General features: G+C 44.8%; 1 protein-coding gene across 1 annotated transcript in view; it reads left to right on the forward strand.

The window, feature by feature from the left end:
* The first annotated feature begins 27 nt into the window (after window positions 1-27).
* Window positions 28-14,426, forward strand: part of SZT2 (SZT2 subunit of KICSTOR complex) — a 53,480-nt gene continuing 39,081 nt past the window's right edge. Inside the window, 4 exon segments of the mRNA XM_070368322.1 lie at window positions 28-128; window positions 12,279-12,404; window positions 12,706-12,879; window positions 13,176-13,346. Of these exon segments, the coding sequence (XP_070224423.1) occupies window positions 102-128; window positions 12,279-12,404; window positions 12,706-12,879; window positions 13,176-13,346 (498 nt within the window). The 5' untranslated portion in view covers window positions 28-101.

Here is a 14,426-nt window from a genome sequence, read left to right on the forward strand (position 1 = left end):
CCTCCCACTTACTTCCGGCCCCGCCAGTCGCGAGACCTCCGGGTCAGGGGTCAGGAGCGGAGCATCGTCTCTGGCCCGGGCCGGCGCGGGAGGGCTGTGTGATGGCCTCGGAGCGCCCGGAGCCGGAGGTGAGGGGCGGGCGGGCGCAGCGCTGGGCCTGGAGATCCGAGGGGGAGGGTCCGGCGGCCAGGCGTGGCCGTGGCCTCCTCCGGGTCTGGGGGCCGCCTGGCCCTCCTGAAGGCCCAACAGTAGCATTTCCTCACCCCTACTTTCCTTGCGGGTGCTAGAGGAGGAACTCGTGGCTCAGTTTTGTTTGCCGAAATTTAATCCACGACTCTCAACTCTACGGCTCTTGGGTTCTTTGACCTCGTAATGGCATTCAGAAAATCTGTATTTTGATCTTCTGTTGCAGTTTCAGTGGACAGGTTTGCCGGTTGCTGCATCTTTCAAATATTATTGGAATGCCATAAACAGCATAAATTAATTAGGTTCTAGCGGAATCCCAGGGACAGAGGAGCCTAGTGGGTTGCTGTCTCTGGGGTCGCACGGAGTCGGACACGACTGCAGCGACTTAGCAGCAGCAGCAGCAGCGCTCACGCTTTTGGAGAGCAGCTTAGATTTCATGAAAAAACGTTGGATTCAGAGTGAAACCTCGTTCTAGTATTGGCGCTGCCCTGTAGCTATCTGTGCAACTTTGGGCAAATCTTGACTTCCCTGATCCTGTTTTCTTCTTTGTAAAATACCTATCTTCTGGTCTGTTGTGAGGATCACACGTTTCAAATCGGAAAATGCAAATGAAGCATCCATTAAGTAGGAAGGACCATGCAAGGAACTTTTGTATACATTGTGTGGTTCAGACTTGTGCAAGGAAGATGACAATAGCCATTTTCATTTACAGACAAACTAAAAATCAAGAGAAGTGAAGTACCTTACCCAAGTGCTACTCTGAGCTGGGGAGTAGCAGAGCTTTGGAATTAGAAGTGTAAAATGTCAGATTTGGAAAGAAAACATCACTAGGAGAGGTACCCAATGTTACAGGAGAACATGTGAGTGGATGGGAAAGGTGAGAGGTGTATAATCATGAAATGAGTCCTTACCTATTGAATGCTTACTGTGTGCCAGACACCATCTTAGCGCTTTACCAGTGTCAAAGAGTACTCTCAACCCTACGAAGTAGACACTGTTATCCCCATTTTTTAGTTGAGGAAACTGAGGCACAGAGATTTTAAGAATAACAAAGTTGCACAGCTAGTAAGTGGCAGAGCCAGGACTCCAAAACAGGTGGTCTCTTGTAGATCTTGTGTTCTTAGCCGTAATGTTTACAGTGCAAAAAGAAAGTGGCCACAGGATGGTAAGTCTCCAGTATTAGGATTTGATGTGATGAGACCCAAGATTAAATACAACTATAGGAAACTACCCTATTAAAAAGGATCAAATGTGCTCACAGGGCTGGTGGAGTAGCCTATGCATCAGAAATACCATTACTGAGGAATACTCAAGGGATTTGAAGCATGTTTTGTGGATTAAAATGAGAAGACATGGAGGGATGTTGTGAAATACAACAGACCTTTCATGCATATAGTCTAAAACAGCATTATCCAATGGAAACCCAAGGCAGGCCGTATATGCCAGTTTTCTGGTAGCTGCTTAAAGAGGTTAAAAAAAATAGGTAAAATTAATTTATAATAATATATTTTCTTTAACCCCATATTTCCAAAATAGTGTCATTTCAACATGTGATGAATATTAAAAATTACAAGATATTTAATGTTCTTTTGTACCAAGTCTTTAAAATCCAGAGTGTATTTTACATTTAAGCATATGGCACTTTGTGCTAGCAGTATCGCAAGTGCTCAGTAGCCACAGACGGTAATGGCTACCGTACTGAGCAATGCAAACCTAAAATAACTTGAATCAACACACGTTCCTGGCAGTCTCACTCAGCCACAAGTCCATTTGTTAAATCCTTGATTTGCATTTCTGAAAATCTTACCCCAGAAAGTAAAGGGAATGAAGAGTTCTGCCCCTTGGCAGAAAAGTGACTGACAGAGGTTATTATAATCCCAAGAGAGAAAGATTGAGCCTAGTCAGATTTAAGACGTCATCATTCCTCAGATACTTAAATGATGTGTGCTGTTATGGACTTGGAATTGTGCTAAGTATCAGGGTGGATAGGAAGCAGTGTAAGACACTCCCTATTTTAATGGGGTGAACAAACATTGGATTATGATAATAAGTGCCTCAAAGGAAAAGTACAGAGCGAGTGAATGTTTAACAAGGGTTCTTAACCTAGTTGTTAAGTGAAGTGGGTGGATCCTACAGCCTTCTCAGAGGAATGACATTTAAGCATGGAGGAGTGGAGGGTGGCAGTGAGGAGAGGCGGAATACATTGCAGGCAAAGGGAAATTGACAGTCTGGAGGGAAGGAGGAGGAAAAGGCAATGGCAACCCACTCCAGTACTCTTGCCTGGAGAATCCCATGGATGGAGGAGCCTGGTAGGCTGCAGTCCATGGGGTTGCCAAGAGTCGGACACAACTGAGCGACTTCACTTTCACTTTTCACTTTCATGCATCACTGGAGAAGGAAATGGCAACCCACTCCAGTGTTCTTGCCTGGAGAATCCCAGGGACGGGGGAGCCTGGTGGGCTGCCGTCTGTGGGGTCGCACAGAGTCGGACACGACTGAAGCGACTTAGCAGCAGCAGCAGAGAAGGAGGAGCTGTGAGCCTTCAGAGAACTTAGAGGAAGCAGCTGCTCATGTGGGCTCGGTGACAGAATAGCTAACACAAGTGCTTCCTGAGTTACCATCTAATACTTGGGAAATCCCGGTGAAATCGGCACAGTTATTATCCCTCTTTCACAGGTGAGGAAACTCAGGCACAGAGAGTTTAAGTAACTTCACCAAGGCCTTATTCTAATAAGCAGTGGAACCAGTGTGTGATCTTAGGTGCTCAGACTCAGGGGGAGGTGGGTGAGAGATAAGACTGGTGAAGAAGATCCAGGTTGAAGCCATGCTTGAGGTTCAGACTTTGGCATATGTACAGTGGTTCAAGGGCAGGTGAAAATTCTTGTGGAACTCTGTTAACAGAAAACAGCTCAGGGTTGGAAAAGGCTTCAAGAATAATTTATACCTTAACCACCAAGGGACAGGGGCAACAAACAAAAAACAAATTAATGAGATGGACATGGTTTCCTTCATGCTGGCGTACATAGTGTGCAGCACATGCCTCATATCTTATTCAGCTTGCTGTCAATGAATGTTCCAGAATGATAGGCTTTCTCTGTCATTGTCTTATTCTCCTGGTTAATTGCCACAGCATCCTTCTGAAATAGACATTCTTATTCACATATTACAGAAGAAACTGAGGCCTGGAAAAACTGACTTGTCCAAGCTCAGTTGGATACCAAGTAGTAGAGCGTATTTGAATCCAGGTCTCTGCCTTCAAAACCCTGCTTTCTTTTTGCCAGACAACTCCAATGTACTTCAAACTCAGGAGGATTCAGTGCTATGCTATGCTATGCTAAGTCACTTCAGTCGTGTCCGACTCTGTGTGACCCCATAGACAGCAGCCACCAGGCTCCCCGTCCCTGGGATTCTCCAGGCAAGAACACTGGAGTGGGTTGCCATTTCCTTCTCCAATGCATGAAAGTGAAAAGTGAAAGCGAAGTCGCTCAGTCCTGTCCGATTCTTAGCGATCCCATGGACTGCAGCCTACCAGGCTCCTCCATCCATGGGATTTTCCAGGCAAAAGTACTGGAGTGGGTGCCATTGCCTTCTCCGCAGGAGGATTCAGTATCAGGGATTAAATCTCCACGTGAGTGTCAGTGCTGTGAGAACACAGCTAACTCAGGAATTCTCAACCAGTGCAGTGGAAGAGTGACTTGGGGGAGCTCATGAAGTGTAGACTCCTGAGCCTTCTCACCTCTTAATTCATGTGGTCGCAGGTGGTGCCCAGGTGTCTGCAGTTTAACAAGCACCTCAGGTGGTTCTGATGCCACTGGGTCCTTGGATCACACTTGGAAAAATACCACTCTAGCTGCCTGAATGAATTCTTGAATCTTTTGGTTTCGATAAATTGCATCTTGAAAGTGAAGAAAACTTAGAGCTGATGTTTGTGAAAATGTAGTTGTTGACTTTGAAGGATACATACAAGGGGGAATGTTGCAAGAAGGCTCGAGTTAGGAAATGTTCCTGGTTTCAAGAGTGTGGATTCTGTAAGAACCGATTAATGAACTAGACTTCAGTTTGGCCTTGAAGAGTTAGTCCGTCATTCAAAATAACCTTTGAAACAAGGTGGAGAAACGGAAGCTACACAGTACTCGAATTAAGCAGCTTACTAACAAATAGTCTGAAGAAAGTCTTCTAATGGGACAATGCTTGTCTGTACCCTCCATCTGCTGTATCCCCCTTTTCCTCCTCACTTAGTCAACTCTGTTCAACCTTCAGAGTCACTTTCTCTTAAGACCCACCTCTGAGTCAGGTTACTTTGTTACATGCTCTCATAAAACCACATTCTTATCCTTAGGCACACCTAGTTTGTATTAATATAATAATTAGAGTGATTATCTAACTGGTTTTTTTTTTCATTATAGGGTAAATTCTGTGAGAGCAGAGAATGCCAATTTTTGCTTTCCATCGTATCCTTAGGACCTAGCCCCATGTTGGCACATAGCAGACTCTCCATAAATTTGTTGAGTGACAGATGGATGCATACTCACCTTACCTTTGTCCTCTTTGGACTTGGATAAGGACTTGATGGCATCATGATTGAATCAGCAGGGAAATTTAGCTGTAAAGAGATTTACTAGAAGACAAAACAGCAGCCTAAGCTTCACAATAGAATAATAGGCTGGGTTTATCCAATGTAATAGGACAAATTGAATAATTGTGTGTGTCCAAAAAAAGCCAGCGGCATTAGGACAGAATAGGGGATGTGTCTAAGCAGCAGAAGCAAGGAAGTCATAGAGATCTCTTGGGTCAACAGCATGGTAAAGCTTTCCGCAAAGTAAGTAGAATGTGGGGTACTCTGAATCTGTGCCTTCACCTGGGTCTTGTACTCCATTTTGGCGTCCACATTTTGAGTTGAAAAGTAGACCAGCCAGAGTTCGTTCATGGGCTTGTGATCTAAGATATAAAATAGGAAACTCAAACCATGCTGTTAGAGATGCACTTAAGGAACCTGGAGATGATTATTGTGGAGCAGCAAAGACTCAGAACCATCATCAGATATCTGATAGATTCTCCTTTGGCAGAGGGTCAGATTTTCCCTCTATGGCCTCAGGAGGTAAAACCCAAAGTGATTTACGTATTTTCAAGAGAGCAGATTTCCAGAGCAGGTCAATGTAATATCAAGAAGACAGATTCTGGCTCAGTGTGAAGAAATTTCTAATTCTGCCAACCAAGTGAGGGTGAGCACAAAAAGCTGAAGTGAGTGGCTGTGCAGGACTTCCTCCAGACTCAAAGCAGCAGCACCTTGTTACCATTAACACATGCATTTATGTGGCACTTTTAACTTTACAATGTGCTTTCACCCATCGTTGGGATAGGTGATGATATTTTATAGAGGAGGAAACTAAGGGTCAAGGCCAGAGTCTCAGCTGTCAATACTGTCATTGCATCTAAAACAAATCTATTAAGAGTCTACACCAGAACCACCCCCCCCCCATTCCAGAATTGTACAGAAGAACATAATATCAATAAAGAACATACTAGTAGGGGGGAAAAAAAACTTGGTAAAAACAACTTTCATGGAGGCAAAGGAAAAATCCAAACAGTAGTTTTTCGACAAAGCAGATGAGGAAGGATAGGAGTTCTTAAATAGCAAAAGCCAGATGTTGATAAAGGTGAAAAATTTGGAATCACTGGTAAGATACTAAGAACATAGCTTAAAACAGAGAAGAGAGTGAATATAACTTGTCGGAGGTATTTCTCTCATTCATACATTCATTCAACAAATATTCCATCCCTTAGTGTCTTGGCACTGTGCTGGTTGCCAGAGAGACAGCAAAGAACAATACAATGTAGACAGCCCCGCCTCCCCGGGGTGTCTACACTTGTTGGGGAAATCAACATTTAAAAGTATTTTTTACAAATTTTTCAGTATTAACTCTGGTGGGTGCTATGAAGAAATCCAGGCCACTTTGCGAATGCCTAACAAGATACCAAACAGTACAGGGAATCATGGAAAGAAAGGTTCGTTTATTAAGCCCAGAGTGGCCAAGATTTTAGTCCTAGAAGATGAAGTGACCAGGTGTCCCCAACTCTCCTTATGGTGCTGACACATAGACCTGTGCTCTCCCTCCTTTAACCCTGGCCCAGTATGGGCCACAAAACCCTTTCCTGGCTATTTCCTTGCACAGCTGAAACAAACTGGCATTTTAAAAAAAAAATATCTTTACTCAGGCACCAAAGAAGAACAAAAGGAAAATAGCATGGAGACTAGTGTTATGATGACCTCACCTTGAGAAGAGTTGTACTGCCTATGATTGGTTTTAAATGTTGCATTTGCTTTGCTTAGACCATAGAGTGAATTCACTTACTCAGCAAAATTGTATAGCGCATCCTATTGCCAGGCCGTGCACCAGACTCCGGGGATAGAGTGATAAACAGAAAGGGCTGCTGAACTGGGATATCCTTCTTATTCTGATAATTCTGAACCCAACCCAGCCTTTTTCAAGATAAGAACCATGGCACAGTCAACATGTATACAAGAGAGGTCACTAAGGCCACACAGCCAATCCAGAGGGAGAGGTTGCCTAGTTTGTAAAAGTAACTCATTCTGAGACCAGGGATCAGAGAAAGAGGGCATGTAATTGCCGCTATTTCCTTTCAATCCAATTAGACCCCGTTTGCCTTTTTAAGAGTTTGGCAATAAGAGCATTCGATTTGATGGGACCTTCTGAGGGGAATGATGGTTAGAAATGATAGGAAATAACTATACCTGATTTCTCTAGCTACCAGAAATCATCCTGCAACCTACTGGTTTTTGTGGTGTTACCTTAAGCATCCTTGACACCTTTTTTTTTTTTTTTTTTTGGTTACTTTGGACTTCCCTGGTGACTCAGACGATAAAAGAGTCTGCCCACAGTGTGGGAGACCTGAGTTCGACTCTTAGATTGGGAAGGTCTCCTGTAGAAGGAAATGGCAACCCACTGCAATACTCTTGCCTAGAGTATCCCATGGATGGAGGAGCCTGGCGGGCTACAGTCCATGGAGTCACAAAGAGTTGGAGACACTGAGCGACTTCACTTCTCTTCCCTACTTTGATTAATCATCAGTTCTTGTCCATCTTAATATAAAGATTCCTTAAAGTGCAACTGAGCTCACTTGTCTTAAAGGTTAGTTCAACTGACTTTTCCCAAGACCGTCAGTGAAAGGCAGTGGTGGTTTTACATTCTAGTACAGCTCCTTGTCTCAGCAGGGAACAGGCTCAAACACTCACAGAATGGCTACTTTGAGTAGCTGTGCTGTAGGCCATTGTCATCTCCCCTGGTTATTAGGAGAGCTTTCTAAATCCTGTGGTAGCCAGGGGGGGATTCTTTTAAATTCAGATACAATAATACTGCCCTGCTGAAAAAAGATTTAGGTAGCTTGACCTAATTCTTAGATAAAATCCAGACTCCTAGCCAGGGCCTACCTCAGGCCCATGCAGGATAACAGTATAACAGTGGTATTTCCCAAAGTGTGATTTTAGACAGTATAGAGACAACACAGAGTAATACTGAATCGCATCACATTGATGTTTAAATTGTCTTTTTGAATTATGTCACAGCATCCTTTATAAACCTCCATCATGTTCCTTCTTGTAAACATTTTAAAACTTTTCTGCTCCTAAGCCCCAGTTTGATCCATATGTTAAGCTCAGTAGATGGGCTTTCAGCTCATCAGGCATGGGCTTGACTTCTGACCCTGTGCCTACAAATTCTAGACCACTAGACCATTCAGGTATGACCTAAATCAAATCACTTACAATTATACAGTGGAGGTGACAAATAGATTCAAGGGATTAGATCTGATAGAGTGCCTGAGGAACTATGGATGGAAATTCATGACATTGTACAGAAGGCAATGATCAAGACCATCCCCAAGGAAAAGAAATGCAAAAAGGCAAAATGGTTGTCTGAAGAGGCCTTACAAATAGCTGAGAAAAGAAGAGAAGCTAAAGGCAAAGAACAGGAAAGATATACCCAATACCCACCTGAATGCAGAGTTCCAAAGAATAGCAAGGAGAGATAAGAAAGCCTTGCTCAGTGATCAATGCAAAGAAGTAGGGGAAAACAATAGAATGGGAAAGACTAGAGATCTCTTCAAGAAAATTAGATACCAAGGGAACATTTCATGCAAAGATGGGCACAGTAAAGGACAGAAATGGTGTGTACTTAACAGAAGCAGAAGATATTAAGAGAGGTGGCAAGAATACACAGAAGAACTGTACAAAAAAGATCTTCATGACCCAGATAATCATGATGGTGTGATCACTGACCTAGAGCCAGACATCCTGGAATGTGAAGTCAAGTGGGCCTTAGAAAGCATCACTATGAACAAAGCTAGTGGAGGTGATGGAATTCCAGCTGAGCTATTTCAAATCCTAGAAGATGATGCTGTGAAAGTGCTGCACTCAATATGCCAGCAAATTTGGAAAACTTAGCAACGGCCACAGGACTGGAAAAGATCAGTTTTCATTCCAATTCCAAAGAAAGGCAATGCCAAAGAATGTTCAAACTACTGCACAATTGCGCTCATCTCACATGCTAGCAAAGTAATGCTCAAAATTCTCCAAGCCAAGCTTCAATAGTATGTGAACCATGAACTTCCAGATGTTCAGGGTGGATTTAGGAAAAGCAGAGGAACCAGAGATCAAATTGCCAACATCCATTGGATCATTGAAAAAGCAAGAGAGTTGTAGAAAAACATCTGCTTTATTGACTATGCCAAAGCCTTTGACTGTGTGGATCACAACAAACTGTGGAAAATTCTGAAAGAGATGGGAATAGCAGACCACCTGACCTCCCTCCTGAGAAATCTGTATGCAGGTCAAGAAGCAACAGTTAGAACTGGGCATGGAACAGCAGACTGGTTTCAAATAGGGAAAGGAGTATGTCAAGGCTGTATGTTGTCACCCTGCTTATTTAACTTATATGCAGAGTACATAATGCAAAATGCTGGGCTGGGTAAAGCACAAGCTGGAATCAAGATTGCCAGGAGAAATGTCAATAACCTCAGATATGCAGATGACACCACCCTTATGGCAGAAAGCAAAGAAGATCTAAAGAGCCTCTTAATGAAAGTCAAAAAGCTAGCTTGAAGCTCAACATTCAAAAAACTAAGATCATGGCATCCGGTCCCATCACTTTATGGCAAATAGATGGGGAAACAATGGAAACAGTGAGAGACTACTTTTTTGGGGTTCCAAAATCACTGCAGATGGTGACCATAGCCATGAAATTAAAAGATGCTTGCTCCTTGGAAGAAAAGCTATGACCAACCTATACAGCATACTAAAAAGCAGAGACATTACTTTGCTGACAAAGGTCTGACAAAAGTCAAAGCTAGGGTTTTTCCAGTAGTCATATATGGATGTGAGAGTTGGACTATAAAGAAAGCTGAGCACCGAAGAATTGATGCTTTTGAACTGTGGTGCTGGAGAAGACTCTTGAAAGTCCCTTGGACTGCAAGGAGATCCAACCAGTCAACCCTAAAGAAAATTCTGAATATTCATTGGAAGGACTGATGCTGAAACTCCAATACTTTGGCCACCTGATGCGAAGAACTGACTCATTGGAAGAGACCCTGATGCTTGGAAAGATTGAAGGCAGGAGGAGAAGGGGACGACAGAGAATGAGATGGTTGGATGGCATCACTGACTTGATGGACGGGAGTTTGAGCAAGCTCCGGGAGTTGGTGATGGACAGGGAAGCCTGGCATGCTGCAGCCCATGGGGTCGCAAAGAGGTGGACACGACTGAACGACTGAACTGAACTACAAATTCTGCTAAGCCGCCTAACTTTTTTGGATCTCCACTTAACTTCTGTTAAATGTTTTGTGTGAAGACTGAATGTGGTTACGTAGGTAAAGGGCCTAGTGTTGAGCCTGGTCATAATCTGTAGTAGTTAACTTCTATTGTGTTCTAACTAAGTGCCACGCACTCTGCTGACGACTTCATAGACATAGTTTTCCTTCATCCGCAGAACAGCGCAATTCAATTGGTATTAGGATTGGTGCTGGTAAATCTAATACCAGTACTATCTTCATTTTATAGATGAGGACACTAAGACTTATATAGGTTAAGTACCTTTTCCACAATCTCACTGCTAATAGGAGGCTGAATTGGGATTCAAACCCAGGCTGTCCGAATCTGAAGTTCTTATACTTAACCTCTCCAGTGTTCTATTGAATGTATTTTAGGTACTCAATAAATATGTGTTTCTTCCCTCTTCCTACTCCTACTCTCATCCCTGCCATTTTCCAGCGTCCCTTTCTGTATCTCTTTCCCCAAACTTTAAACTTTTTATTTTGTATTGGGATATAGCTGATTAAAAATGTTGTGGTAATTCCAGGTGAACAGTGAAAGCACTCAGCCATATACTTGTACGTGTATCCGTTGCTTCTGTATCTCTTTATGCTTGCCTTCTGTCTTGGAGAGAAAGGTCTTTCTTCATCATTAGTCGTTGCATCTCTGCTCTCCAAACTCTTCTCCAGCATCAGATATCCATCATTATTGCTTTTCCAGGACTTTTTCCATCTCTTCTCCATGGGTATTTCCCCATTATTGGAGAAAAAAAAAATCTTCATTTCAACATCCCATTTCTCAACAGGATATCACTGACTTCTGCTCACTTCCTCGTAGCCTGGCATTTCCCCCCTCACTAGGAACATGGGAAGAGAAATTTGCAGTTTGTCTAAGTAGGAGAGGAGAGTAAGCTTTTCATCTGAGGCAAGAGTAAGGGAGTAAAGGATGTTACTGATAAGGGTTAATCTTGAGGAAACATTGAAGAGTTCAGGCCAGCTGACCCTTATTTCTCTGCAAAACTGTAGGCAGGTTCATCTGCTGGGACCACGGGAGTAGGCAGATTGTAAAACCTGAGGGGACTAAGGAAGGGTTGCTGAGCAGGAAAAGGTGAGATGATTGGTGACGTTCTCTAGAAGTGGCACCACTGGCAAGGTGGGAAGCTTCTTTCCATCAGAGTGTACAGCCGGTGCAGTGTATGTGTGGATAAGGAAGAAAGTTAAATTCATCCTAAGTCAAGAGTTGGCTGGGCTTTTGTCGCGACAGGTGAGGACACAGGCAACGGAACAGATGGTCGTTAGGACACAGTTGAACTGACTGCCTGTGAGGCAACGGAAGGAAGGAACTGGAGCGTTGACAGCTGAGAAGGATGGGGAGGGAGACTGTGACCCACAGAAGTTGGGCTTTGAGGTCTTCAGTAGGCTTGCCATTCACCCAGTGAAGAGCTCTCACTCCCTGCTGTTGTCAAGACTTAGTAGGAGGAACTGCCGGGCATTATTGAGTGTCTGTTCTGTTTTAAGCGATTTGCTAAGCACAGGGACACAAAAATAGAGCAAGATGCAATCCCTGCCCTCAAAGAACTTAGAGTTTATAGGAGAAACTCACATATCCATTGAAGTGTACAAAGGTCACTTGATCTGCATAGATGTCTTTAGAGGAGAAATGGGAACCAAGAGATGAGAATTGAATCCTTGGGAAGCCCATTGCACTGAAGTGGGGGTAACCATTTCACCTCTGCTGCCTCGCCTCTCGGTAATGGATTCCGAGCTTTTTGGACAAGTTACTTGCACTGTGATCTATATGTACTGGCAACTAGTGGATTTTAAAAAAATACTTATTTGGCTGTGCCAGGTCTCAGTTGTGGCCACACGAATCTTTAGTTGCAGCATGTGAACCCTTAGTTGAGACACATGGGATCCAGTTCCCTGCGTGCATGCTGAGTCACTTCAGTCATGCCCAATTCTTTGTGACCCCATGAACCGTAGCCCACCAGGCTCCTCTGTCCATGGGATTCTCCCAGCAAGGATACTGGAGAGGGTTGCAATGTCCTCCTCCAGGGGATCTTCCTGACCCAGGGATCAAACCTGTGTCTCCTGCATTGCAGGCAGATTCTTTACCCATGGAGCCACCTGGCAAGCCCCTAGTTTCCTGACCAGGGATCAGACCCAGGCCGCCTGCTTGGGGAGCATGGAGTCTTAGCTGCTGTACCACCAGGGAAGTCCCTGGGACTAGTGAGTTTTTATAGACTTTTAAAATATCTCTTTATCTCTAGGTGGAAGAAGCTGGGCAGGTGTTCCTGTTGATGAAAAAGGATTATCGAATCTCCCGAAATGTTCGCCTGGCTTGGTTCCTCAATCACCTGCACCAGACTGTGCAGGCCACACCCCAAGAGACGCTGGTGAGGCCCAGAAGCATGCGCAACGTGAGGGCTGACCCCGAGGATCTGGTTTTTTTTTAGGAGACTGCTGGAAACAGGAGGGGAGACTAACTCTTGAGGGGTCCAATTCGAGGAGGGGCAAGTGACCTTGCCCACAAAATTTCACAGGGGAAATTTTGTCTAGTCATTTTTCCAGCTTGGAGAAGTACTTGGTTGGGTTGCGGGAGGTTGAGCCAGTGGTGTGTCATTTTGGGTCTGAAAGTCAGGTCCTGGAGAGAAAGGGGCGACTTCCCTGACTCTTCCCTCTTCTCTCCATCATCAGCTTCAGTCTGAGCAGGAGCTGGAAGTCCTCAGTGTCCTGCCTCCTGGGTGGCAGCCAGATGAGCCGGTGGTCCCCAGGCCCTTCCTCCTTGTACCATCCACCCGGGTCACCTTCCTGGCCTGGCAGTATCGGTTTGTCATTGAGCTGGACCTCAGCCCATCTACCGGCATTGTGGTAAGGGGCTGGTTGAGGGGAGGCAGTGGGAAGAAAGGATTGGGTAGGAAGTGAGAAGTAAGAAGAGGTAGCCTGAGATAAGTGAAGAATGATCCCACAGTGGTACCACGGTGAAAAGGAGACAGGTGTGTGAAGGAATGGTGGGTGTTTGAAGACAGAGCCCGTCCCATCTGTGCACTGTGTTGGGGGGTATGATCAACCTTAAGAATCTCAACCCCAGAAGCTGCTTATATCTGCCTTCTGCTCAGGGCTGTGTTTGGTTACCCTTGAGAGACCTTTCTTTGCATTGCCCTCAGGATGATTCCACAGGGGAGATCTTGTTTGATGAAGTTTTCCATGCCCTCTCCCGCTGCCTAGGCGGGCTGCTCCGGCCCTTCCGAGTGCCTGGATCTTGTATCGACTTCCAGCCTGAGATCTACGTCACTATCCAGGCCTACTCCTCCATCATTGGCCTGCAGTCCCATCAGGTATTGCATCCTCTCTCCATGTCTGTATCCTCAGACCTCATTTTGGGTAGTCCACTGACCAAGTCCTTATCCTGTCTCTACTCTCCATGCCCAAAGTCCCCAGCCCTCCTCAAACCTATTCCTAGTCATCTCTGCAAGTCTCTCTCCTCTTTAAAAGTGTCTGTTGCTCTGGCCTTAAAGGGCCTTCCCACAAGCATCAGGTGCGTTGGCACTGACTGGACAAATGCCTCTCTCATGGCTCCTGTCAGCCTCTGGTTCTGCTCCTGGACGTCTCTTCTCTCCCCTGCCCCTTTTAGTTCCATCGGAAGACTTGATACTGTCCTAACTCCTTGCACTGCCTCTAGGAGATGGTCTTTTGGCACAGTTTTGTGGTTTTGAAATATAACAAAGACCCAGAAACATAATTTCTTCCAAGGAGAGAGGAGGGTCATTTTTCTTCTGAGCCCTGCGAGCTGTCGGGTGTTAATGCTGACCATACAGATAATTACAGGCTTATCAGACACCCAGACAGGCTATCAGAAGGCACTCCTTTTGGAGAATGGCCAAGTCTGTTACTGGAATATCTGTTTTGGGCTTAGATAAGTATTGGCCCAGTTTCCCCTCATCTGCTTGTAACCACCCTTAACTCATTGGTAGGGGCTTACCCTGAAACTGTTCCTGATGGCTGCATTGTCAGCTTAGCTATCAAACTGGCTTTGAGAGAGGAGGATGCAAGAAACAGCATCTGAGGAGCTGAAATATGCATATGGCATTGGGTACATGCCTGGGTCCCAGCCCTCTACCCAGGATTAAAGTATTCTCCTAGTGCTGGTGTTAGGACTGTTGGTGGTGGACTACATCCCCAGGCAGAGATCAGGCTTTGCAGGTACTCATGGTCAAGGTGAGAAAAGTTTAGATGTTAGGTAATCACTCAACACTTGGTTCACTTTGATAAACACTTAGTGAAGCCCAATCGATGCCAGGCCTGGGCTAGGTCCTAGATGAATCAGACCCTGTTCCTGTCCTACTGGGAGGGGTTGAGAGCTTAGTGGGGTAGACAGATATTGAAAGAGATCATTTCAGTTGAAAGTGATAAGGGCA

The sequence above is a fragment of the Bos mutus genome, chromosome 3 (assembly GCF_027580195.1).
Source record: "Bos mutus isolate GX-2022 chromosome 3, NWIPB_WYAK_1.1, whole genome shotgun sequence".
Lineage (NCBI taxonomy): Eukaryota > Metazoa > Chordata > Mammalia > Artiodactyla > Bovidae > Bos > Bos mutus.